Raw genomic sequence first — 25,277 nt, forward strand, 5'->3', positions numbered from 1 at the left:
CGGTCTCAACGGGCCCCAGAGCAAGGCTGGTTATAAATGTGTTTTCTAAGCAGCATTTCTCTTCCTTATATTTAGTCCTATGGGGGAGATACTCTTGAAATCTGTAGGCCGTGATGAAGAAAGGCTACAAACAAACAAAGCATTTCTCAACTGAGAAACCCCAAGGTCCGGAAGGCAGATATTTACATTTTTAACCTGGCTTGGAAAAAGTCAGTTTCCATCTTCTGGATCTTTCCTCAATCAAGATCCACCTTGGCTGAACCTGAGATTTCCCTCTTTCCACTAAAGGCAGCTGTCCATCGTCCCACACTGGTGCCTATAATCGTCATAACTTCATTAGGTTTGGTGCCCACCCATACACACTCCCTGCTCCTGGGGGGACTCCCTCACCCAATTCTGGGAGATTAAGGTTTCATTTCATGCAACTCTCCCCTCAATATTTTCTTCCTTCAACAAATCCTACTTTAATAATTTTTTAAAATCTTTATTCTTGGAATTCCATTTCACAGTATCTTCCAGGCCTCAATCTGTTCAGAAATTTCCAAAATACAAACACACGCCTTTCCATCTAATAGACTGGCTATATTTAACCACCTGTATTTGGTTACACTCTGATTCTGGGCGTTTTGCCTTCTCCATATCTGGGTGTTATGGACTGAACTGAGTACCCCTAAAATCCATATGGTGAAGTTTTGACCCCCCAGTACACCTCAGAATCAGACTGTGTTTGGAGATAGGGCCTTTGAAGAGGTAACTGAGGTTTAACGAGGTTGGATGGATGGGCCCTAATCCAATAGGACCTGTGTCCTTACACAAAGAGGAAGAGACACTGGGAATTCCATGCACTCAAGGATGACCACGTCAGGACTCAGCAAGGAGACAGCTGTCTGCAAGCCAAGGAAAGAGGCCTCAAGAGAAATCAACCCTGCTGACACCCTCATCTTACACTTCCAACCTCCAGAACTGTGAGAAAATACATGCCTGTTGTTTAAGCCACCCAGTCTGTGGTATACTGTTCCATTAGCCCAAACAAACACACCAGGCAACGTAAAGGGTCTTCCATACTCACGCGAAGTGTCTTTGAATATACATTCTCTTCATACATTTTTTTCAGGTTTATTGGGGGAAACCCACCCACCATGTTCGCTACTTACTGTGCTTTGTTTCTTCACCACATCATGGAATGATCCTGTACGGAGCCAGACAGTATGCTGTCTCTGTTTCCAATGGGTGCATAGTCCAGTGCGGGAGACTGACACACACAGCCAAGTAAACCAGGGTATGAATGGCTTTGAGGGTGGAGGGAGGCAGAGTGGTGAAGGTGCTTTGGAAGACTTCAAAAGAGCACCCAGAAGGGACCCCTGGGAAGAGGCAGAAGGGGGCAATCTGAGCTGTCTTAAAAGGAGGAGCAGTCTGGGCATGGTGGCTCACACCTGGAATCCCAGCATTTTGGGCAGCTGAGGTGGGTGAATCACCTGAGCTCAGGAGTTCAAGACCAGCCTGGACAACACGGTGAAACCCTATCTCTACTAAAAATACAAAAACCAGCCAGGTGTGGTGGCGCACTCCTGTAATCCCAGCTACTCGGGAGGCTGAGGCAGGAGAATCACTAGAGCCAGGGAGATGGAGGATGCGGTGAGCCAAGATCACACCACTGCACTCCAGCCTGGGCAACAAGAGCGAAACTCCGTCTCAAAAAAATAAGAAATAAAGCTAAAAAGGAGGAGCAGTATTTAGTTAAGTGAAGAGAAGCCCTCCAAGGCCCAGTAAAGGGAATTATACTGAAAAAGGGGAACCAGTGAAAGCAGCCAGAACTCATTCTTTTGGAGAACACAGGCCATGAGAGAAGGGATAAATGCACACACGGTAGAACCCTGCCAACTGAGGTGCAGGACTGTTCTGTCTGGGGAGCTACAGAAGCTGCTCTAGTTTACAGTCAAGACACCAGTGACAAATGACTTGCCACCTGTGACCCTAGCAGGATGCAGGGCTGGACATGACAGAAGGGAGAAACTGAAGGGTAAGGAAAGGTTTCCTGGAGGAGGTGTCTCCACTACCCATGTGTCTCTGGAGTCCAGCAGAGCACTTGTTGAACTGCAGACATTTCAGCTGATTCTCAAAGCAAGAGGAGGCTCAGAGAGACAGGAGTTAGGGAGAAGAGCATGAGAGGCAGGAAGGAAGCAGATACGGGAAGAGGCCTGATGTATCTAGAAAATGCAACTGGTTGAGGATGAAGTCGAGTCAGGAAGAGTTTTGAAACTCAAGCAGTGGAGGCTGGATGTGCTGCCTCAGATAACGGTCAGTGCTAAGCTGCTTGCGTCCTAAAGTTTACCATTTCCGAAAGAGGGGTTGTGGTCTATGGAGTGGGTCTGGGGTGGAGGCATCATGGAATAAGGGCCCTTTCCTCGATGTCCACTGTCTTTCAACAGAGGTCTGCAGCTGCTGTCACAAGCCCCCTGCTGTGTTCCTCTCTGTTTTCTTCTCTCAGGTTTGCTCCAAACAACAAATCCACATCAGCCAGCTCTGTGGTGGACACTGATTTTCTAGCCATCCAGGAAGAAGCTTGAGTTGCCCTGGATGGGACCTCAGTGACTCATTACTATCACCTGCTTCTAACTCTACCCTCTCAGTTTCCAGCCGGCCGCCCTTCAAGGCTGGCCAGGAAGAGTATGGTTATGTCCAAAACAGTGCACAGGCTGGGCACGGTGGCTCACACCTGCAATCCCAGCACTTTGGGAGGCCGAGGCGGGAGAATCGCCTGAGGTCAGGAGTTTGAGACCGGCCTGGGCAACATGGCGAAACCCCATCTCTACAAAATATAAAAAAATCAGCTGGGTGTGGTGGTGTTTGCCTGTAATCCCAGCTACTCAGGAGGCTGAGGCACGAGAATCACCTGAACCCGGGAGACAGAGGTTGCAGTGAGCCCAGATCATGCCACTGCACTCCAGCCTGGGTGACGGAGCAAAACTCAGTCTCAAACAAAACCAAAACAGTACATAAGAAAGCACTAAAGACACTTTAATTTTTCTTGGGAGACTTGTTTGTCAAAACTGATAAAGAAATTCTACTTTTGCATTATTTATAAAAAAAGAGTTAAAGGATTTGTTAAGAAATTATTAGCGTCATCAAGATTTCAACAGAAAATAGCTAATCTCATCTAACTCAAAGCACCTGTTCACATTCCAAAGATGGTAAGTTAATGACAAGTCATTTTAATTTTTTGTATTCCAAGAGGGTAAACCACATTTATTCACGTTGAATCACCAACACATACAACTTTTCTATTCCAGTAGGAGAGGGAGAGAAAGAAAATAAGTAGATTAATGAACAAATAGATAGATTTGAAAGTGCCAGAGGGTTAGAAATGCTGGGCGGAGAGGTGAAACAGTCTAGTGGGCGGCTGGTACAGCCACTGTGTAGTGCACTCAGTAATGGCCCCTCTGAGCGACAGGAACGAGGCAGCCACGTGTGGTCGGGGGAAGAGCATTCCAGAGAGAAGGGTGAGGCAGCCGGTTCTAAGATCCTGAGGACTACACAGGTGGGATAGTATTTGGAAAAAATCTCACAACTGAGTATTGTGACGTCTGCATTAATTAGATCGATCTCTATAACCTTTTAGTTTAATGAGGACTTGTAAGATGAGGGTCAGAGCTATCAACCTAGCATGATGTATTCCATGAGGTGTCCTAAGTTAATGAACCAGTCACTGACATGGCATAGCCCCAGCTAGTGACCTTCTGGTAGAACACAGCCAGCATGAGCTTTATACTAACAGATGTTCTTGAATGTATGAATTTTTGAAAATATTTTGTAATTAGCTCTTTGATGGTCACATATTGGCCGTTCTACAATTAGTCCAGTTAGGAAGATTGTACTTGGCATGCGGTATGGCGCCACCTCTGCTCACTGCAACCTCCGCCTCCCAGGTTCAAGTGATTCTCCAGCCTCAGTCTCCCGAGTATCTGGGACTACACGCGCGCACCACCACGCCCAGCTAATGTTTGTATTTTTAGTCAAGATGGGGTTGGTTTCACCATGTTGGCCAGGATGATCTCGATCTCTTGACCTTGTGATCTGCCCGCCTCAGCCTCCCAAAGTGCTAGGATCACAGGCATCAGCCACCATGCCCGGCCAATTGTTTTTCAATTATACTTTTCTTGATACTAAAGTCATTGGATATTCCTTGAGTAGATGACAAGTGGAAGAGACAGGAGATGGCTCTGTCATAGGCCTCGGAATATGACTTGGTTACAGACAGTTCATAAGACCAGTGGCTCCTGGGCAGGGAACTGCCAGTGGCTGTCGGCACGTCCTGGTCTCTCTTGCGTCAGTGACTCTACTAAAAACTTACGGAGGACAATTATGCAATTACATATGCTCGAGAGATTCAGAATGTGAGGACAGATGGATAGGACCCCGATTCTATGACAAGCCTAAAAGATGCCTTTAATTCCTTTGTTCAGTTTTAATGGGAGTTTATCATGTGGATGTTTAGCATGTGTATATATTTTTTTATTTGGACAAATATAAGGGGGAGAAGTGCAGCTCGTTACATGGAAATACTGTAGTGGTGAAGTCTGACTTTTAGTGTAACCATCACTCAAAGAGTGTGCCTTATCCCCATTAGGTAATTTCTCATCCTTCGTCCCCCTTCTACCCTCCCGAGTCTCCAATGACTACAATTCCACACGCTAGGTCCATGTGTACACATTATTTATAGTATTTACATTTGTTCTAGTGTTTCTCAGCCAATGGGGATCTCTACTGAAACTCTTCTAGCACAAGTGTGGTTAGGCACATGCATTTAGATAATCTGGCCAGTGCGGTGCCTCACGCCTGTAATCCCACCACTCTGGGAGGCCGAGGTGGACAGATCACCTGAAGTCACGAGTTCGAGACCAGACTGGCCAATATGGTGAAACTCCGTCTCTGCAAAAATACAAAAGTTAGCCAGGCATGACGGTGGGTGCCTGTAATCCCAGCTACTCGGGAGGCTGAGGTGGGAGAATCGCTTGAAAACCTGGAAGGCAGTGATTGCGGTGAGCCGTGATTGTGCCACTGCACTCCAGCCTAGGTGACACAGCAAGACTTCATCTCAAAAAAGAAAAAAAAAAAAAAAAAGATAATCCAAGAAAGACCTAACAATGCCTTTGAAAGAGCAAAGACGAAACCAAGATTGCCTGTCTATGGCTCAGCCTTGCAAAACTTGACTCACTGCCTTTGTTGGTGAAGTCTCAGTAGCATTGACAAAGGCGCATGGCCCCAGCCGCCCACTGCATGGCTCCCCGGCTCCGTGCCGGCTGCCGAGGCTGGGACCTGCAGAGCCCTCACACATTTTTGTCTTTCTACTCCTACTCATTGCTTAGGTCCTAGCTTGAAGGTCGCTAGTACAGAGATGCCTTTCCTGACCCCTAGACCAGATCAGACCCCTCAACACATTCGCTTTTAGCACCTGTCTTTCTGCACAGCACACACCAGTTATACTTAGGTGTTAGCAGAGTTACTTGGGTCAGGCTCCTCCTCCTGTCCCACCCTATCCCAGACTGTGAACTCCAGGAAGGCAGGGCCATGCCTGCCTCATTTACCTCTGTTTACCCAGAGCCTGACATGGTCCTTACACAGAGAATAAGTGAACTAAATATTTGCTGACTAAAGAAAGATGATGGCTGAGCAGGGTGGTGTTCCTATAATCCTAGCACTTTGGGAGTCTGAGATGGAAGGATCATTTGAGGTAGGAGTTGGAGGCTGCAGTGAGCTATGATCGTGCCACTCACTCCAGCGTGGGTGACAGAGCAAGGCTTTGTCTCTAGAATAATAAACAAATGAATAAATATCTTGCACAAAACTGCATAGTGAGTGCGGTGTGGTCTAGCTGGGTATAGTGACCTTAAGCAGCCATGTAAATTCTCAAAGCATGCAGCATGAAGCTCACGACAGAAGCCTTCTGAAGCCTACCTCCTTTATTTTATTTTATTGGAGGAGACAGAGTCTCACTCCATCACCCAGGATGGAATGCAGTGGCATGATCTCTCGGCTCACTACTACCTCCACTTCCCGGGCTCTGGCAATTCTCCAGCCTCAGCATCCTGAGTAGCTGGAATTACAGGCATGTGCCACCATGCCCAGCCAGCTTTTGTATTTTTCGTAGAGACGGGGTTTTGTCATGTTGGCCAGGCTGGTCTCAAATTTCTGACCTCAGGTGATTTGCCCACCTCGGACTCCCAAAGTGTTGGGATTACAGGCGTGAGCCATGGCATCTGGCCTGCCTACTTCCTTTAGTTGACTGGCTGCTGAGGCAATCCTCCCTCAACTTCTACTTCATTCATCATTCATTCATTCATTCATTCATTCATTCTTGACTTTCCCCACCCCTTAACCTTGATAGTGGTTTGCACCTTGTACCCTTATTTCACCAATGGTCTCTCCTCCCGGCCTCTTCTGCTCTGAGTTTGGCCTTTTAGCTTGGAGTGCGTGCCCCACACTCAGAAGAATATTCTAGAGCCCCCAGCCCATCCAGGGAACAGCTGTCCCACCTGGCTGGTCCTGGCTTTGTGCAGGGACCCCGAGCAGACAAGACTCGGTGACTTCCCTCTGCAATCAAAGGTCACATCTAAACAAAAGAACCCTTCAGCACATTTTAATAATCACCTATTTCAAAAATCATGCCAGAAAACCATTTAGAATGGTCTGCTAAAGGGTAAGTGAGTGAGTGATATGGCACAGCATGTGGGCATGGGGTGACCCCTGGGTGGGGACAACTGGCTGGCAATGGCATAGCCCAATCTGTGCCACATGGACAGGGTGAGGTAATCAAAACACACATAATCAGTGCCTGGGGAAATAAAAGCAATTAAATCATGGCAATTTGTCAGTTGTGGATTTTGACAGCTAACAGTTCTAAAGCCTTCCCTTGTTATTGCACAAATGTACAGTATGTGCTGAAATGGCTTTGTCAATTGACATGCTCTTTTAGAATTAAGATGAGGAAACAGACCAGCTGCCAGACATTCCAGGTAAGCATCCACTGTCCTTGGCTCCTTCTCACTCAGCTCAAATGGCTGCAACCTGAGAATAGAACAAAACCTCTACTCATGGCTATGGTGTAGGCAGCTTTTAAAACATACTTTCTGGACAGGTGCAGTGGCTTACACTTGTCATCCCAGCACTTTGGGAGGCCGAAGCAGGTGGATCATTTGCGGTCAGGAGTTTGAGAACAGCCTGGCCAACACGGTGAAACTTTTTTTTTTTTTGTATTTTCTAATGAAAACACAAAAATTAGCCACATGTTGGTGGGCACCTGTAATACAAAATTTAGTGTGGTGGTGGGCACGTGTAATCCCAGCTACTCGGGAGGCTGAGGCAGGAGAATTGCTTGAGCCCAGGAGGTGGAAGGTGCAGTGAGCAGAGACTGTGCCACTGCGCTCCAGCCTGCGCGACAGAGCGAGATTCCATGAAAAAAACAAACCACACTTTCCATGTGTTCCAGTCCCCTTATTGGACAAAAGCCATTCTTACAATGGATTTTTTTTTTTTAACTTTCTAGCACCTACACATTCATCCTCCACATTTAGTATAGAGGAAAATAAGACACGACGTGACACCAAATGAGAACACTGCAACATGCTCAAAGACAACATTTTTAACAATCTATAAAACCACATTATGTTTGTAATAATTAATAGTATGCACTAGCCTTAATGTTAAAAAAATGACAAAGAAAGTTTTTCCCCCCAATATTTATAAGGTTTACTAAGGATGGATACCACTGTTCCCAAGGAATGAACAGCAACCATGTTGCTGTCCTGAAATTTAGGTTGTAATTTTGAATAGCTCCCAGGCATGACGCCCAAAATTTAGGAGCTGCCCTCCAGCAAAGACGGTCAGTCAAGGTGTGGAGCATGGTTAGACCTAAAGTTCATGCTTTTATACTTGCAACTGTCTCTCTATAAAAACCAATCACTAATTAAAGTAATTGTAGAAACACTCATTCATTACAATCAAATTGAACAGAGAAACAGAAGCCACAGAAAGAATTTGCAGCCTCCTCAACCCCTTAAGATTTCTTCCTCTGTTTTCATCCAAACACTCTGTCACTCAGGCTGCCATGCAGTGTACAATCATAGCTCACTGCAGCCCTGAACTCCTAGGCTCGAGCAATCCTCCTGTCTCAGCCTCTCGCATAGCTGGGACTACAGGTGTGCACCACCACGACTGGCTAATTTTGCTTTGCTTATTGTCAGTCCTCACTGATGGACTGATGGACATTTCGGGGGCTCTCCCTGCTATGTACACTGTCAGCAGGAGCTTTCCAGGCAGGACACAGTAAAAAGCATCTTCTGGGTGAGATGTGGGACTAGCTACTGTCCTTCTCAACAGATGAGTTACTCTGGTCAACTGAGGACCCCAAAACCTAAAGCTTACAGCAGCTACCAGTGTTTTTTTCTGGTTCCACAAAGCAAGCCTTTTCTAGGAACTCTTGTCTTTTCAAGTTTTTCAACGGTGCTCAAGGAAAACTCTGAGTCATACGCCAGTGCCCCCATCCCTATCCGTGGGCTCCTCCCGACCCTCAGCATCCCTCCAGCCAGAGTCCAAGTCCCTGGTTCATGCCTGCAACCGCATGAGTTTCATGCATTCTTCCTCTTCTTTATTCTCAATGTCTTAGCACATGATGGCTCCCTGCCACTGAGGTTTTACAAGAGAACCTTGACAAATTTATTTCCGATTGAGACTATTCTGAAAGACACTAAGCATGCTTGCTTTTGAACAATTTTTAACACAAAGAACAGGAAGAATTTAAACACCATGAGCTGTGGAGGGTGAAGAGAGGAATAAAATTGCATTGTTCTGGCCAGACCAAATTCCAGAATGGCTTCTTAGCATCCCTTCGCTGCATCCTGGCTGGGGCCGTGAGCGTTAATTTTATGAAACTTGAATAGGCCACAGTGGTCAAATATTTGGTCAAACATTATTCTGGATGAGTGTGTCTGCTTTTTGGATGAGATTAACATTTAAATCGGTAGACAAAGTATAGCAGATTTAAATTCCCTAATGAGAGTGGGCCTCATTCAAAGATCTGGACAGAACATAAAAGGGTGTCCCCCCCACCCCCAAATACGAGGGGACCCCTCCTGCTTGACTGCTTTAAAGCTGGGACACTGGTTTCTTCCTGCCTTTAGACTTGAACTGAAATAAGCGCTCTTCCCAGGACTCAAGCCCGCTGGCTTTCGACTGAAACTCACACCATCAGTTCTCTGGGGTCTCCAGCTTGCCAACTGCAGATCTCGGGACCCACCATCCTCTGTCACCATTAATTGTTTATATCAATAAATCTCTTTCTGGCTAGGTGCAGTGGCGCATGCCTATAATCCTAGCACTCTGGGAAGCCAAGGCAGGAGGATCGCTTGAAGCCAGGAGTTCAAGACCAGCCTGGGCAACGTAGCAAGACCAGCCCCTGCTCCCCTCCACCCGTCTCTTCAAAAAATAAAAATAATCAGCCAGACATGGTGGTGCACACCTGTAGTCCCAGCTCTTCAAGAGACTGAGACAGGAGGATTGTTTGCACCCAGGAGTTCAAGGCTGCAATGAGCTATGATTACACCACTGCATTCCAGCCTGGGTGACAGAGTGAGACCTTGTCTCTTAAAAAAACAAACGCCTGTAATCCCAGCACTTTGGGAGGCGGAGGCAGGTTTGGAACACGAGGTCAGGAGATCAAGACCATCCTGGCCAACATGGTGAAACCCCATCTCTACTAAAAATACAAAAATTAGCTGGGAGTGGTGGTGCGCGCCTGTAGTCCCAGCTACTCAGGAGGCTGAGGCAGGAGAATCGCTTGAACCCAGGAGGCAGAGGTTGCAGTGAGCCGAGATCGGGCCACTTCACTCCAGCCTGGGCAACAGAGTGAGACTCCATCTCAAAAAAACAAACTAACTAACTAACTAACAAAAAGAATGAAATAAAAATAAAAAACTCTTTCTCCATCTATTTGTCTATCTATATATATCCTATTGGCTGTTTCTTTGGAGAACCATAAAACAGGGACTTTCTGCTTCTAGGGTTCCTTTAACCCCAACTAATGACATCGTTGTAGTATCAGAAGGATAAACTGATCTGGTCTCTAAAATGTAGGAACCTCAGATGCCTTTTAGTTAAACCCCTCATTTCAAGGTGAGGAAGGCGATGCCTTCAGCTGTGGTGTGGCTCACCCCCCGCCCCCGTCACACAGTTCCATGTGGCACAAGGACATGGCCTCATGCTGTTTCCTGTGAAATGCTCCTTTCCTTAGTAGCTCTGGTCACGATTATAGAAGGGAAAGCAGATGGCAGAAAAAATAATGTGGAAAGAGAACAGGAACGAGAAGTAGAACAGGAGAGATGGCAAAGTCAGGGGAGCAAGAAGGAGAAGGTGTCTGAGGAGCAGCCTCTGCTCAGAGGCCCCGAAACATTTTCCTGCAATGTGGATGGAGATGTACAGCATAGAAAACTCACATTTCTTTTTCTTTCTTTTTTTTTTTTTTTTTGAGATAGAGTCTCGTTCTGTTGCCCAGACTGGAGTGCAGTGGCTGGATCATGGCTCACTGCAAGCTCCGCCTCCCACGTTTACACCATTCTCCTGCCTCAGCCTCCCGAGTAGCTGGGACTACAGGCGCCCGCCACCTCGCCCGGCTAGTTTTTTGTATTTTTAGTAGAGACGGGGTTTCACCGTGTTAGCCAGGATGGTCTCGATCTCCTGACCTCGTGATCTGCCCGTCTCGGCCTCCCAAAGTGCTGGGATGACAGGCTTGAGTCACCGCGCCTGGCCGAAAACTCACATTTCTAAACAATAAGCCTAACGTTTCAATGCTCCCCCACTTTCTGGCAAGCTTTTCTAAAACATGTTAGCCTCAAGAGGACAGATTTGAGATTCAGTAACTTTTTAATAGCTTTACAGGTAACATTGGCATCGGGACAAATACAGTCGGCATCAGGACAAATATTAAATGTATCTTTGATGACGAAAACACTTTGACGCAAAACCAATTAGAAACCTAAGATGTTGTCTAAGTACCAAAGGGGTCCTGGGACATACTTTCAACTAAGTGACTGTTCTTGAGTTGTGGTATTCTGGAAGAAAGTTGTCAGATTTCATTGGCCAGGCACGGTAGCTCACGCCTGTGATCCCAGCACTTTGGGAGGCCGAAGTGCGTGGATCAACTGAGGTCAGGAGTTCGAGACCAGCCTGGCCAACATGGTGAAACCCCATCTCTACTAAAAATACCAAAAATTAGCCGGGCGTGGTGGCAGGCACCTGTAACCCCAGTTACTTGGGAGGGTGAGGCAGGAGAATCACTTGAAGCCGGTGGCGGAGGTTGTGGTGAGCTGAGAGCATATCATTGCACTCCACCCTGGTCAACAAGAGTGAAACTCCATCTCAAAAAAGAAAAAAAGAAAATTCTCAAGAGTTTCTTGCATTTGGAAAAACAAAACTACAACAAGAATCCATATGTAGCAACACTTGAAAAACTCACGAAAGTGACCTCAGATAGAGATGCTTTCTTCAGTGCTACCAGAATTGTTGACCTGTCTGATTCCCTTCAGCACATTCTGTTTCTAGTATTCCAGTTTGTGTGTGTGCGTGTGCGCGCACGTGCACACATGTTCATGCGCGCATGTGTTTATGTTATTTGAAAATAACTATAAGCTTTGGTCAATCTGGGTCTTAAAAAATACAGCAGAGCCTGTTCAATGAGTCCAGAATGGACATTCCCATGGTTCTATGAATGACAGTGGCTCTCAGCAGCCACGACCACTACACCTGATTCCTGAGCACAAATAATGAAGTTTTGTGGGCACGGAACTGAGAGTCTCAAGCAAGAACCTGACTTGTTTTTTTTTGTTTTTTTTTTTTTTGAGGCAGAGTCTCGCTCTGTCTCCCAGGCTGGAGTGTAGTGGCGCCATCTTGGCTCACTGCAAGCTCCGCCTCCCGGGTTCACGCCATTCTCCTGCCTCAGCCTCCCAAGTAGCTGGGACTACAGGCACCTGCTACCTCACCCAGCTAATTTTTTGTATTTTTAGTAGAGATGGGGTTTCACCGTGTTAGCCAGGATGGTCTCGATCTCCTGACCTCGTGATCCGCCCACCTCGGCCTCCCAAAGTGCTGGGATTACAGGCGTGAGCCACCGTGCCAGGCCTGTTTTGTTGTTTTTAGAGACAGGGACTCACTCACTGTGTTGCCCAGGCTGGAGTACAGTGGCATGACCACAGCTAATCACAGCCTTGAACTCCTGGGTTCAAGTGATCCTTCTCCCTTAATCCTCATGAGTAGCTGGGATTACAGGCATGAGCTGCCATGCCTGGCTAATTTTTTTAATTTTTATTTTTGTAGAGACCAGCTCTCACAATGTTGCCCAGGCTGCTCTTGAATTCCTGGCCTCAAGTGATCCTCCCACTTCAGCCTCCCAAAGTGCTGGGATTACAGGTGTGAGCCACTGTACCCTGACTTTTGTTTTTAAGCTTCGCCTTTCTTCGTTGTCAGTGTGTTTTTAAAAATATGCCTTTCTGCCTCACATACACTAATATGGCTACAATTTAAAACCAAAACAGCAAAAAGGAAAATAACGAGTGTTGGCAATAAGAATGTAGAGAAAGTGGAACCTCACCCACTGCTGGTGGAAATGTAAAATGGGGCAGCCACGATGGGAAACAGTTTAGCAATTTCTCAAGAAGTGAAACTACAGCATTATGGGATGGCCTAGCAATTTCATTCCTTAGGTATACACCTGTGAGATCTGAAAACACACATTCATACAAACCTCAATGTTCATAGCAGAATTGTTCATAATAGCCCAAAAGTGGAAACAACCCAAATGTCTATCAATTGATGAATGGAAAAACAAAATGTGGTATATTTATATCATCCATATATGGAATATTTTAGCCATAAAAAGAAATGCAGTACTGATACAAACGACAACATGAGAAACACATTGAAAACATTATGCTAAGGGAAGGAATCAGACACAAAAGGCCACATATTATATGACCCCATTTATATGAAATATCCAGAACAGGCAAAATTTTTTTTTTTTTTAAACGGAGTCTCACTCTGTCACCCAGGCTGGAGTGCAGTGGTGCGATCTCAGCTCACTGCAACCTCCGCCTCCCAGGTTCAAGCCATTCTCCTGTCTCAGCCTCCGGAGTAGCTAAGATTACAGGCGCGCGCTAACACACCTAGCTAATTTTTATATTTTTAGTAGAGACGGGGTTTCACCATGGTGACCAGTCTGGTCTTGAACTCCTGACCTCAGGTGATCTGCCTGCCTTGGCCTCCCAAAGTGCTGAGATTACAGGCGTGAGCCACCGTGCCCCGCCCAGAACAGGCAAATCTTTAGAGAGAATGTAGATTCACGGCTGCCAGATGCTGGGAAGGAAAGAGGAATAGGGACTGCTAGTGAGTTTAGAGGTCGTTTTGGGGGTGATAGGAATGTTCTGAAGTTCTGTAGTGGTGATGGTTGTCCAACTCTGTGAACATACTAAAAACCACTGAGTTGTACAACTTGAAAGGATGAATTTTATGGTATGTGATTTATACCTATTTTTTAAGTGCATTCCTCTCTTTTTTTATAGCCCATTATTTCATCAACAGGAGCAGAAATGTGCCAAACGAAGGCAGATTTTTACACAACCTTAGAAATAGCCTAGTTTTCCCTTGTCTTTGTTTGTTTCTTTTCCTTTTTCTTTCTTTCTTTTTTTATTTTTTGAGACAGGGTCTCACCCTGTCACCCAGGCTGGAGGACAATGGCACGATCTTGGCTCACTGCAACCTCTGCCTCCTGGGTTCGAGTGATTCTCCTGCCTCAGCCTCCCAAGTAGCTAAGATTACAGGTGCCTGCCACCATGCCTGGCTAATTTTTGTATTTCTAGTAGAGATGGGGTTTCATCATGCTGGCCAACCAGGCTGGTCTCAAACTCCTGACCTCAAGCGATCTGCCTGCCGCGGCCTCCCAAAGTGCTGGGATTATAGGCGTGAGCCACCATGCCCAGTCTTGTCTTGGTTACTTGTTCAATCTTTGCCTTTACTCTTCCTATTTTCTGGTGACATACCAAGATGACCTCTCATCAGGGCCATGCCTCCTTTTCCACACACCCTTCCTCTTTTAACACCTGCTGTCTCGCGCACATCCATATCTGTTTAAACAGTCCCCGTCTCTGACACGGGTTCTCTTGAAGAATAAAGTGGAAGAACTCTAAAGCATGGAGCCCTTTGTCAGATGTGGTATTCTTAGACGACCTCAGGGAATAAACCACTTAACACAGGGAGCTGGAGTCATTCTCTTTGGAAATAGCTTTTAGTTCGTTACTTCTGCCAAGATCTTCTATGATGTGACCTCAAATAACTGCTCAATGGCACCTCACTCGCTCATATTATTCCCACCTAAAGAGCTCTTCAAGCTAAGAACTTCACTGAGCTGAAACCTCACTAAACGTGATTTGCTTCAAAATCTACCAGACGTAATTTTAAAAAGAGTGTGTGCCACTAGGGTGATGAAAATGTTCTAAAACTGGATTCAGGTGATGGCTGCACAACTCGGCCAATTTACTGAAAATCTTTCGATTGTACATTCGAAATGAGTGGATTTTATGGTACATAAATTACACTTCTGCTGTGCGCGGTGGCTCATGCCTGTAATCCCAGCACTTCGGGAGGCCAAGACAGGTGGATTGCCTGAGCCCAGGAATTGGAAATCAGCCTGGACAACACGGTGAGACCCCATCTCTACTAAAAATTTAAAAATTAGCTGGGCTTGGTGGCGCATGCCTGCAGTCCCAGCTACTTGAGGGCTGAGGTGGAAGGATGGTTTGAGTCCAGGAGTTCGAGGTTGTGGTGAGCTATGATTGCATCACTGCACTCCAGCCTGGGCAACAGAGTGAGACCCTGTCTAAAAATATATACACACTTCAAAAACGTGTTAAAACACAAAAACAAAGGGGAGCAGTGGGTGTAGGCAGAGAGGGGGCAAGATGGGCCTTGTGTGCACATTGTCTCCTCAGTGGAGAGGATGCTGCCGGGTGTGGCCTGGCTCTCCCCGTAAGGACACCCCAGATGCTGGCACTGTTGGCTGAGGCCAGCTCTTAGCTGAATCCCTCACCTTTAGCATATGACAGCTAAAGATCCCTCTCTAGGGGCAGCTCACATCCAGACAATGAGAGGATGTAAACGTCCATCTTCTCTCCTTGTCCCAAAGCAGGAGAAATCCCTGCAGGGCCATCTCAGTTCCGAAATTCTGGGATGGCTGAGGCCTTGCTCAGCCTGCTCTGTGGCCCAATTCCTTCCCCAGCCCTCTCCTGCTTCCCTCCCTTCCCAGCAGATGGCGACTCTCCGCAGAAAACCACCTGCTCCCAAACCTCTGCTTCAGAGGCTGTTTCCAGGGAAACCGACTTAAGACAGAGGCTCGTGACATATTCTCTTTACATTTGTAAATGCTGAACATTTTTCAAAAGAAATAAGAAAACCAAAAAGTTCCCTGAACAGAAGCACCACAAACTCTAAGGAAAACATATCTGATGTTTCACAGCCTGTAGCCAATACAAAATTTGTTGTCCATGGTAGAAAGAAACAGAGCAAGGCAAGCCAAGACGGTGGCCCTCACTGCCCCTGAATCTCAGGGCCAGGAGCCTGGTTCAGCGTGATCAGTGCCTTCCTGGCTGTCCTGTAAGGGCTGTGAGATGTATTTACCCACCTGTGTGGAGGGATTTGTTGAACTTAGGTCTAACCTGGTGGTTCGTAACTGGTCCAAGAGCACGTGGTCTCTGCTAAGCATGAAGAAAAGGAATATGGGAAAATCTGGGAGTACCCAGGCTCTCAGAGAGGTAATGAGAAGCCAGAAAGTCTGCACCCACATTTGAATTTAGAATCCATGTGTTTCCTTCATTTAATACACTTGCACCCTCTGCTAGGAAGCCTGGAGGCAGGAGGATAGTAAGATTTTGGTGATTAAATGATTGAAAGTCACAGATAGAGGAAAATTTGAGTGCATTCAACATTTTCAGTCTCTTCCATCAAAAGGATGATGTGGAAAATCCCCTTCCTTTCGGCAGTTCAGGAACCACCAATGATCTGAAATTGCCTTGCTTAAGAAAATTCCAAATCTCATTAGAAATTTCAGGTTAGCTCATGAGTATTAACTCCCACTGGCACACGAGGTGAATATTGGTAGTGCACTCAAAAGTTCTTAACCAAAGGGATGTAAGTGACCACTTCTGTTATGCTAGGTTCAACTCAGTACCCAGTACTAGGGAACGTGTTGTCCTATGCAAAAAAAAAAACATAAAACACAAAAAACAAAAAACCAAACCAAAACAAACAAACAAACAAACAAAAAACCAGAGATATCTCCAAAAGAGGCACTGTCTCCCAAAATCTTGAACTGCCTTGGCTCAGCTATTTGTGACTTGTTCAAACCCTCAGCTTCTCTAGCCTCATTGGTCCATCCTACCACCTTTCTGGTTCCATCTCCCAGTTTCTTTTCTTTTCTTTTCTTTTTGAGATGGATTCTCCTTCTGTTGTCCAGGCTGGAGTGCAGTGGCACGATCTCAGTTCACTGGAATCTCCACCTCCCAGATTCAAACACTTCTCCTGTCTCAGCCTCCCGAGTAGCTGGGATTACAGGCGTGAACCACCGCACCCAGCCAAACTTTTCAAGTAATGTCATATTACAAATGTTTCCCAACATTCATAGATATCTCTTAAGGTAATTTTAAAGTTTGCATAATCTTACGTGTGGTTAGAATAATTTATTTTTATTAATTAATTAATTTATTTAGAGACGGCATCTCACTCTGTTGCCCAGGCTGGAGTGCAGGGGTGCGATCTCGGCTCACTGCAGCCTCTGCTTCCTGGCTTCAAGCGATTCTCCTGCCTCAGCCTCCCGAGTAGCCGGGACTACAGGTGTGAGCCAACACGCCTGGCTAATTTTTTGCATTTTTAGTAGAGATGGGGTTTCACTGTGTTGGCCAGGATGGTCTCGATCTCCTGACCTCGGGATACACCCGCCGCAGCCTCCCAAAGTGCTGGGATTATGGGTGTGAGCCACCGTGCCCGGCCAGAATAATTTATTTTTAATGATATATTCCCTGTGGATATTTGTTATTATAAATAAAAATGAACAGATCAAGTTGGCATAAATATCTTTATTTACATTTTGGATGATGCCATTCCTAGAAAAAGAATTCTAGCACTGGACAAATGACTGATAGGAAAGAGCTTGCGTGCCCTTCACTCCCACCAACAGTCCAACAGAGAATCCATTTGCTTTATTTTAGTCTTCATTTCTGATTAATCTATGAGACTCTCTGCATCTCTTATTCACTAGTTACACAAGGTTAAAATGTCCTCTTACTGACAGAAATTCTTATGAGCTCTTACTATGGTATAAGGATATTAATCCTGGGGTCTATCATAACTTCTGAAATATTTTTCATAGTTCGATATTTATCTTTTAATTATATTTTCCACGCATTGTCACCTACAGAGGCTTTTGATTTTATTGGGTTTTTAGATTTGCCCACACATTCCTTCACTGTTTATTTTCTTGATGGTCTTTGTTTCAAAGACCTTACAAATATTTTCCCAAAGACTTTGTGATTTAATCTTTGATTTTACACTAACTAGTATATTATTTTATTTTACAATTTTATTAACTTATTACACATTTTGTGAATTTATGACTAGTTATTCTTTAATCCATCTAGAATTTACTTTGATGTATGGTATAGTAGTCTCATGTTATACATCTGGAATATGAGTTCAATAGACTCGTGTTTGTTTTAGGTGCTACAGCAGGCATTCTTAAGAGTATTTTATATTTACTTGTGTTTATCTTGTAGCTTATGTTCCCTTTGCCCCAAAGTGACTAGAGACTGTAGAATCTAGGATTTAGTCATATCACAATTATTGATAATTATCAACAATGATACAAACGAACATTTCCAATACACAATGCCAAGAACAGAAGTGTTAAAGGGATGGGATAGCAGAGCAGTGGGTAGGGTGGTAAGGTCACAGGCAGAAGTAAGAGGCCAGGCCAAGGAAGGTTTCAGCCGGGACCTGGGGAAAGTGTGGTGTGGCTTTGCAAGCTGAGAGGACAGCAGACTCCAAAGCTCGGAGGAAAGAGGGCAGGGGTCTAGGGAGTACCAGATAGTCTGTGTCACTGGGCAGTGCAGCCTGAGGTGGTCAGGAGGGCGCCTGACTCAGAACTTCATTCTAATGATGACAGAGACACAGCACTTTGGGCAGAAATATCCCATGTGCAATTTCTGTCTAGGATGATCCTTCTGATGTGAAGCATAGGTTAGGGGAAATAATGGGGGTATGGAAATCGTCAAGAGGCTGCTGCCCCCAGCCAGCGGAAAGAGCCAGTCCAGGACAGGAAGAACAGGGAGGGAAAGAAAGCGAAGACCCTGAGGAGAGAGAGGTCAGAGGCAGTAGCTGATGGATGGGGGCAAGGGTAGGAGGAAGGCCCAGGGGCAGTGTTAGAGAGGCTGATGTGTGTCTGTCCAGCCCCCGGCCCCTGGGACTCAGGCTACACACCCTCGCGCCCTCCCCTGCAGCTGCTCACACTGAGGTCAAGGGACGCTCACTGTGGGGTCCCTAAGCTAGAATGAATCAACCTTGAAGTAACTCGTGGCCGCGGTCCAGCTCCTCCAAGGGAGCAGAGAAGGAACTAACAGGCAGAGAAGAGAAGACCAGAGATCCAGAGAGTGATGGGGAGAGAGAAACACAAGAGCTGTTTGTCCCTGACACAGATGTTCAGTTCTGCCAGTTCCTGATGGGTTTTCTCTCACTGGCAACCAAAGAAGTCTTGACTAAATTAAATACCACGCTGGCTCTGGCGAGAGCGGCCAGGGAGATGATGGTGCTATCCATCAAGAGAAGCAATACAGGCGCAAGAAAATGTTTTGGAGGAAGAAAAAAAGTTTGGAGGTACATCGTGTCATCATATCCCAGTAAATGCATACAGCAGGCACTTCTACCTAAGCATATGAACTTGATTTTTAAATTCATTTTTCATGTATTCTCTGTTGGGTTTTGTATCAAAATATTTTCCAAAATTGTGAAACACAAATTGTATTTAAGAAGTGCCAGAAAACTTTTAATGATATTATACTTTGTTTTGCACTTCTAGAAATAAATTGCTTTTAAAAAAATCAATAAATTCTCAACATTACTCTTACTAGAACTCGCCGAATAGAATTACCCAGCTGAACGCAATTACGATGCTTCTCTAGTCAACAGCCAGAGACCCGCGCCTCTGGGGCAAGGCCACTTGGCGGTACATGTTGCTCTTATGACCGCTCCTTGGGGACGCCGAGGGGAAGGTGGTGTCAGGAGACAGGGCACATGGGCAGGGCCGTGCCATAAGAGAGAAGAGGAGACGTTGAGGGGAGGTGAGAGAGGAAGAAAGTGAGTGTGGTCTTCCTCCCTGGGGAAGAAACTCATAGACTGCTTGGAGCAACCATCAGAGGCTCTCTGGAAGTCCTGGCGTTTGGCGCCATGATGGCAATTTCTGGATGAAGAAAGGCCACATTTCAAAACTTGCTGCAGATCTGGCTGTCCCCTGCATGAGCTCCCTCTGCCAGCAGGGCCTTGCAGCCAGTGCCAAGTCTCAACCAGAGGAAGCCACAGTATCCACTGGCTCAGTGCTATGTTCAAATTCCTCCATGTGCCTACAGTGGAATTTCAATCAAAATCAGCTTATCCTTCCCTTTCCTTTGCCATCTGGGTGTGGTGCCAGCCATCTCTCAACCCCACAGCAATGGAATATCTGGAGGGCGAGGAGGGGTTATAGCTTCTTAATTTCTTATTTCTTAAAAAAAAAAAAGATGCTGACTGTGCCACCCCATAGCTCTTTGTGGATTAGGACCTGCCAGGCTGCCAGCTCCACATCTCAGCATGCTGTTCCTTACGTCAAGGTCACGGCAGGACATTCAGCATCGGGTCTGGTACAGAGAGAGGGTTGGTACCACTAGAGGTGAGAGTGACCAGCTCCTTTTGGAGAGTTAGGTTTCTGCCATCACTGCCCCTTGGACACGGCATCGCAGGGCAGGGGTGAAGAGACTGAAGGTTCGCTCCTTCGCTTCTTGCTGCCCGAATTGAAAAAAACATACTTTCCTTTCTTAAACTCACATCTGTAAAATGGTCACAATTATTGTGCTTATCTCTCAGGATCACCAGGGGACTGAATAAGACCTATGAAAAGCGGACATGGGGAAAGGACTCGACAAAGGCTAGCCATTATTATTCCTATTCATATCCTGTCATTCTAAGGTCCTTCAGGCGAGGCAAATGCTTGGAATCACATCTCCATTGCACAGATGGAAACAAGCAAATGTTTACCATTTTAACAAATGCTTACTGACTGTTTATTCTGTGGCAGCGACTCTTCGAGGTGTCAGGAGAGACCTGTCCAAATGCCCAAATCCACCAATAATGAGCTACTTTTTCTGCCCAACTCTGTTCCAAAGAGCAGGCCTGAAAGGCAGCTTGAAAGGATGCAGACAACACAGAAAGAGAAAGCAAATTTGATACAAGTAAGAAAAATTGGGCTAAGGAGAGGATTAAATCTAAGATGAGAAGTAGGGAGAGGTTGGTGCCCAAAGTCAGGCCATGAAGTTCTCTGGACTTGGTGGAAGCGGGTCACAAACACAGTTCTGAGATTTTTCTAGTATCAGAGTCAAAGAGGGATACAGCCAAGTCAAAGAGGTTTGTGTCTAATCTTATTTTATTTTCTTGAGATGGAGTCTCGCTCTGTCACCCAGGCTGGAGTGTAGTTGCGTGATCTCGGATCACTGCAACCTCCAGCTCCTGGGTTCAAGTGATTCTCCCGCCTCAGCCTTCCAAGTAGCTGGGATTACAGGCATGCACCAGGCTACTTTTTTTGTATTTTTAGTAGAGATAGAGTTTCACCATGTTGGCCAAAGTGGTCTTGAACTCCTGACCTTAAGTGATCCACCTGCCTCAGCCTCCACACGTGCTGGGATTACAGGTAGGAGCCCCTGCACCCGGCCTGTGTCTATAATTTAACACAAACCACTGCTCAGGGAAAGCGCAAGAGATCTAGGATTTAGCCCACCAGAGGGGCCTTCATCCACAGTCTTGGAGATGCTTATGATGTGATCATCTCGCCTTGAAATCTCTGGTCTTTCAAGAACTGCTAAATAATTTAGAAAATGAGTGTACATACAATGACTGTATATATAATAGATAAGTACGGTTTTGAAATTTACAATAAAATGAACATTTTCAATTCTTTGGCCAAAAAAAGCAAATTCAATTCAGGAACCATTGAAGCATTTGAGCCAAATAGCTCAAAGAAATGCTAACACGCACGCCCATTCAAAACAAATTGGATTCGGGTGTATGGCATAACATAAATGAAATTTACTGAATGAAGAGCCACTGGCTGGCATTTTAATTCTGATGTTTCTAGAACATTACCTGGAGTTATAATTCTTCTGTGGCTGTACACGCTGTGGAATGGTTAATCCTGAGTAACACTGAGGACTGATGAAATGAGCCCATGATCTGATTATTGCCAAGTCTGATGGAAATCCAATTAATTAAAGAAGTTGCTCTATGCCAGGAAGTGTTGAAAACTTCCTGCTGTGCTTTCAGTGTCACCCACCTGGTCAGCAAAGCCAGAAACCTAGGAGATTGTCTATGACTCCCCACCCAACATTAACTCACATTTTTCATTCTGCAGTTCCTCTCTTAAAATATTACTATTCTCTCCTTCTACCTCCATCTTCACTGCTACTAAGGAAGATGTCTTCTTGGTCTCTCAGCTGTTAGAATATCTGTCTAGCTTCACCCTGAATGACTCATCCTCCTCCAATTTACCTACATACTACTATGGAACAAAGGCTCAAAAAAGGTGGCAAATAAACCTTATTTAGAAAACAAATCATGCCATATAAGAATAGAAAGGTAAACTGCCACTTTGCTCCAGACTGGAGGCACAGGGTCTCACACAAATATTTGGACCAGGGAGTGACATCATGTATATCGTAATCGCTATATGCCAGGAAGCATGCTTAACATTTTTTTGTACATTATCTCATTTAACCCTCAGAACTGCTCCATCTTTGAGGCATGAACTATTGTCTCCATTCAACAGACGAGGAAACTGAGAAGGAGGGGGCTTAGTGGCTTGTCAGATGTAAGTATTGGAGTGAAGATCCCAAATGAGGGCCCTCCATCGCCTGCACTGTAATCATAGGCTCTAGATGAACCTATCGGATGCTAGTCCCACTGCCCCTCACTGTTGCTGTGAACCAGATCTAATTCTACTGCTGAACTAGGTCTGATTAAAGCTGATTAAAGGCTTTGGCTATGTCCCCACCCAAATCTCAACTCGAAGTGTATTTCCCAGAATTCTCATGTGTTGTGGGAGGGACTCGGGTGGGGGGCAGGTAATTGAATAATGGGTGCCCGTCTTTCCTGTGCTATTCTTGTGATGGTGAATAAGTCTCACAAGATCTGATGGGTTTACCAGGGGTTTCCACTTGTGTCTCCTTCCACTTTTGGGGTTGTGTTTCAAGCTGTGGTGTTTTTCCAGGAACCTCCGTGATACGAAAGACTGTGCCCACAAGACACTCTTGTCTGTTGCAACTTATATCTCCGAATGTCTTATCAACCCAACAATGGTGCTTGTTCCATAAAACATAGTAGGCCAGTGCATATTATTAACAATCACAGTACAGACGCTGTCAAAACACAAATTCCTTAGGCAGTCACATGCTATCAGTAAAAAGGCTTCTTGAAGCAAACTAGTAAGAAATATTGTTATATAAGCACAGACCAGTGATGCCCGCTTTGCCCTGAATGATTACTTAACCTCAGATCCACAAATCCATTCTGCTTTGATGTTTTTGAGTCATAACCTTCTTAACATTTCTGGACTTGAAAGAGATTGTTTTAAAGTCTTCAGAAGCCTTTAAGTTGTAGCCTAGCATCATCAAAACGAGGCTTAGTTTTGCTTCCCTTGCTCAGGTGATGAGTTTTTACAAAACGATAAAGCCCCAGCTCCTGGCTATTTGGCCTCCATGAGCCACAAGCCTCCATCAGCACATGTGCCATGCACGCTACAGAGCCCCTGGGCTGAGCAGGCTGAGGACGATGAGGAAGGGGAGTCTGGGTGTGACCATGGGCATGGCTTGCCGTAGGCCTGGATTGAACACAGCCACTCCTCACCATGGCCCTGGGCAGCTGGAGCACAGGGGGCTGAGGGTGCTGGGTTCAAATGAATTATCACCTGGATGCGCAAACACGTGCAAAGCATTTGTTTTGTTTTTGTTCTGTCACCCAGGCTGGAGTGCAGCGGCTCGATCTCGGCTCACTGCAAGCTCCACCTCCTGCGTTCATGCCATTCTCCTGCCTCAGCCTCCGGAGCAGCTGGGACTACAGGAGTGCACCACCACGCCTGGCTAATTTTTTGTATTTTTAGTAGAGACGGGGTTTCACTGCGTTAGCCAGGATGGTCTCGATCTCCTGACTTTGTGATCCACCTGCCTCGGCCTCCCAAAGTGCTGGGATTACAGGCGTGAGCCACTGTGCCCAGCCACAAAGCATTTTTTAAATGAGCTGTTCTGGTTTAAATGAAAGTGAGAACTCAAATCTCTGACCCATGTTTGAAAATCACAGTCGTAGTAGGTAATGTCGTGGGCTGAAGAATCTGGAAGACATTCGAGCAAATCCAAGCTCCGTCACTGAGGCAAGTCACCGTGTCTCCAAGTCTCAGTTTCTTCAACCATCATGGAACTAGTGTTAGAATTTAATGAATTATACAAGCGTTCAGCACAGCCTTGCACTATATACAGCAGGTATAAAAATAATTACTAGTAACAGTGATATCATGTCCTTCCTGGTCATGACTTCTGTAGAATTATTTTCTGAGACACGTCTCTTCTAATTCTACTGCTGAACTAGGTCTGATTAAAGCTGACAATATGTAACTCAGCTTTCCGCTTAACTACAGTATTCCCTTCGTAACATTACCACGTCATCAGTTCCATTTTATAGGTTAAGTAAAACTTTTTTTTTTTCGTTGTTGTTGTTGAGATGGAGTCTCGCTTTGTCGCCCAGGCTGGAGTGCAGTGGCACGATCTTGGCTCACGGCGACCTCCACCTCCCAGATTCAAGCAATTCTCCTGCCTCAGCCTCCCAAGTAGCTAGGATTATAGGGGTGTGCCACCACGCCTGGCTAATTTTTATATTTTCAGCAGAGATGGGGTTTCACCATGTTGGCCATGGTGGTCTCGAACTCCTGACCTCAGGTGATCCACTCACCTCAGCCTCCCAAAGTGCTGGGATTACAGAAATGAGCCACTGCGCCTGGCCGGCTAAGTGAAAATCTTGATTAACTATTTATTGGCTAGAAAAAAAAAAAAAAAAAGGCGTATGACACATGGCTAAGGCTAAAATACTGAAAGGCCTGCCTATGAGAATTTCTTCTCAATGTGTTTAGGATGTGTGGGGAGAGTAGAATAGTTAGTATTCATTATATTTTAAAAACTTCAAGTGCTGCCTGTAAATCCATTAAGAAAACTATGAGATTTAAAGAAAAACAAATGAAAAACATTCTTTCTGGGGGAATATCAGTTTTAAATATGTGCAACATTTGATACCAAAATTTCATTGTATGGCCAATGGCTGTGGAACAAAATGGGATTGTGGGAATCCTGCATAGCTAACATTATTTTTATTTTTTATTTTTAAATTTTAATATTTATTTATTTATTTTATTTTTTGAGACGGAGTCTCACTCTGTCACCCAGGCTGGAGTGCAGTGGCGCGATCTTGGTTCACTGTAAGCTCCCCCTCCCAGGTTCACACCATTCTCCTGCCTCAGCCTCCTAAGTAGCTGGTACTACAGGCACCCGCCACCACACTTGGCTAATTTTTCTGTATTTTTAGTAGAGACGGGGTTTCACCGTACTTATGACTTTTTAAGAAAGCTGTCAAAGTTTGTTAGATTACTAGCTGTTCTGGCTAAATCATCTTTTAAAAAATGATGTTTGGATTCATATATTTGAGTTGACATTGCACTTTCTCTTGAAAATTACCTCTTTGATGTCCTTTATTGTTGAGGTAGAAAACCCCCTACTTTTGAGTTTAATGGAAAGAAGCTACAAATACTTTCACACGTAAGAATATATTAGGCTGGTGCAAAAGTAATTGCAGTCTTTGCCATTACTTTTAATTTTTGCCATTAAAAGTAATGGCAAAACCATGATTACTTT

At 45.4% G+C, this 25,277-nt stretch overlaps 1 protein-coding gene across 7 annotated transcripts in view; it reads right to left on the minus strand.

Annotated features, from left to right (window-relative positions):
- The window catches only part of CAMK1D (calcium/calmodulin dependent protein kinase ID), a 449,243-nt gene that overhangs the window by 84,071 nt on the left and 339,895 nt on the right, over nucleotides 1-25,277 (minus strand). The window contains exon 1 of one of the 7 annotated variants that reach the window (XM_033209184.1): nucleotides 2,058-2,188. The exons of the other annotated variants lie outside the window; for them this stretch is intronic. Within the exon in view, the coding sequence (XP_033065075.1) occupies nucleotides 2,058-2,104 (47 nt within the window). The 5' untranslated portion in view covers nucleotides 2,105-2,188. Of the gene's footprint in view, nucleotides 1-2,057; nucleotides 2,189-25,277 lie in introns of those variants that run through there. 7 annotated transcript variants of the gene reach the window in all.

Source organism: Trachypithecus francoisi, unplaced genomic scaffold, assembly GCF_009764315.1.
Source record: "Trachypithecus francoisi isolate TF-2019V2 unplaced genomic scaffold, Tfra_2.0 Lachesis_group9, whole genome shotgun sequence".
NCBI lineage: Eukaryota > Metazoa > Chordata > Mammalia > Primates > Cercopithecidae > Trachypithecus > Trachypithecus francoisi.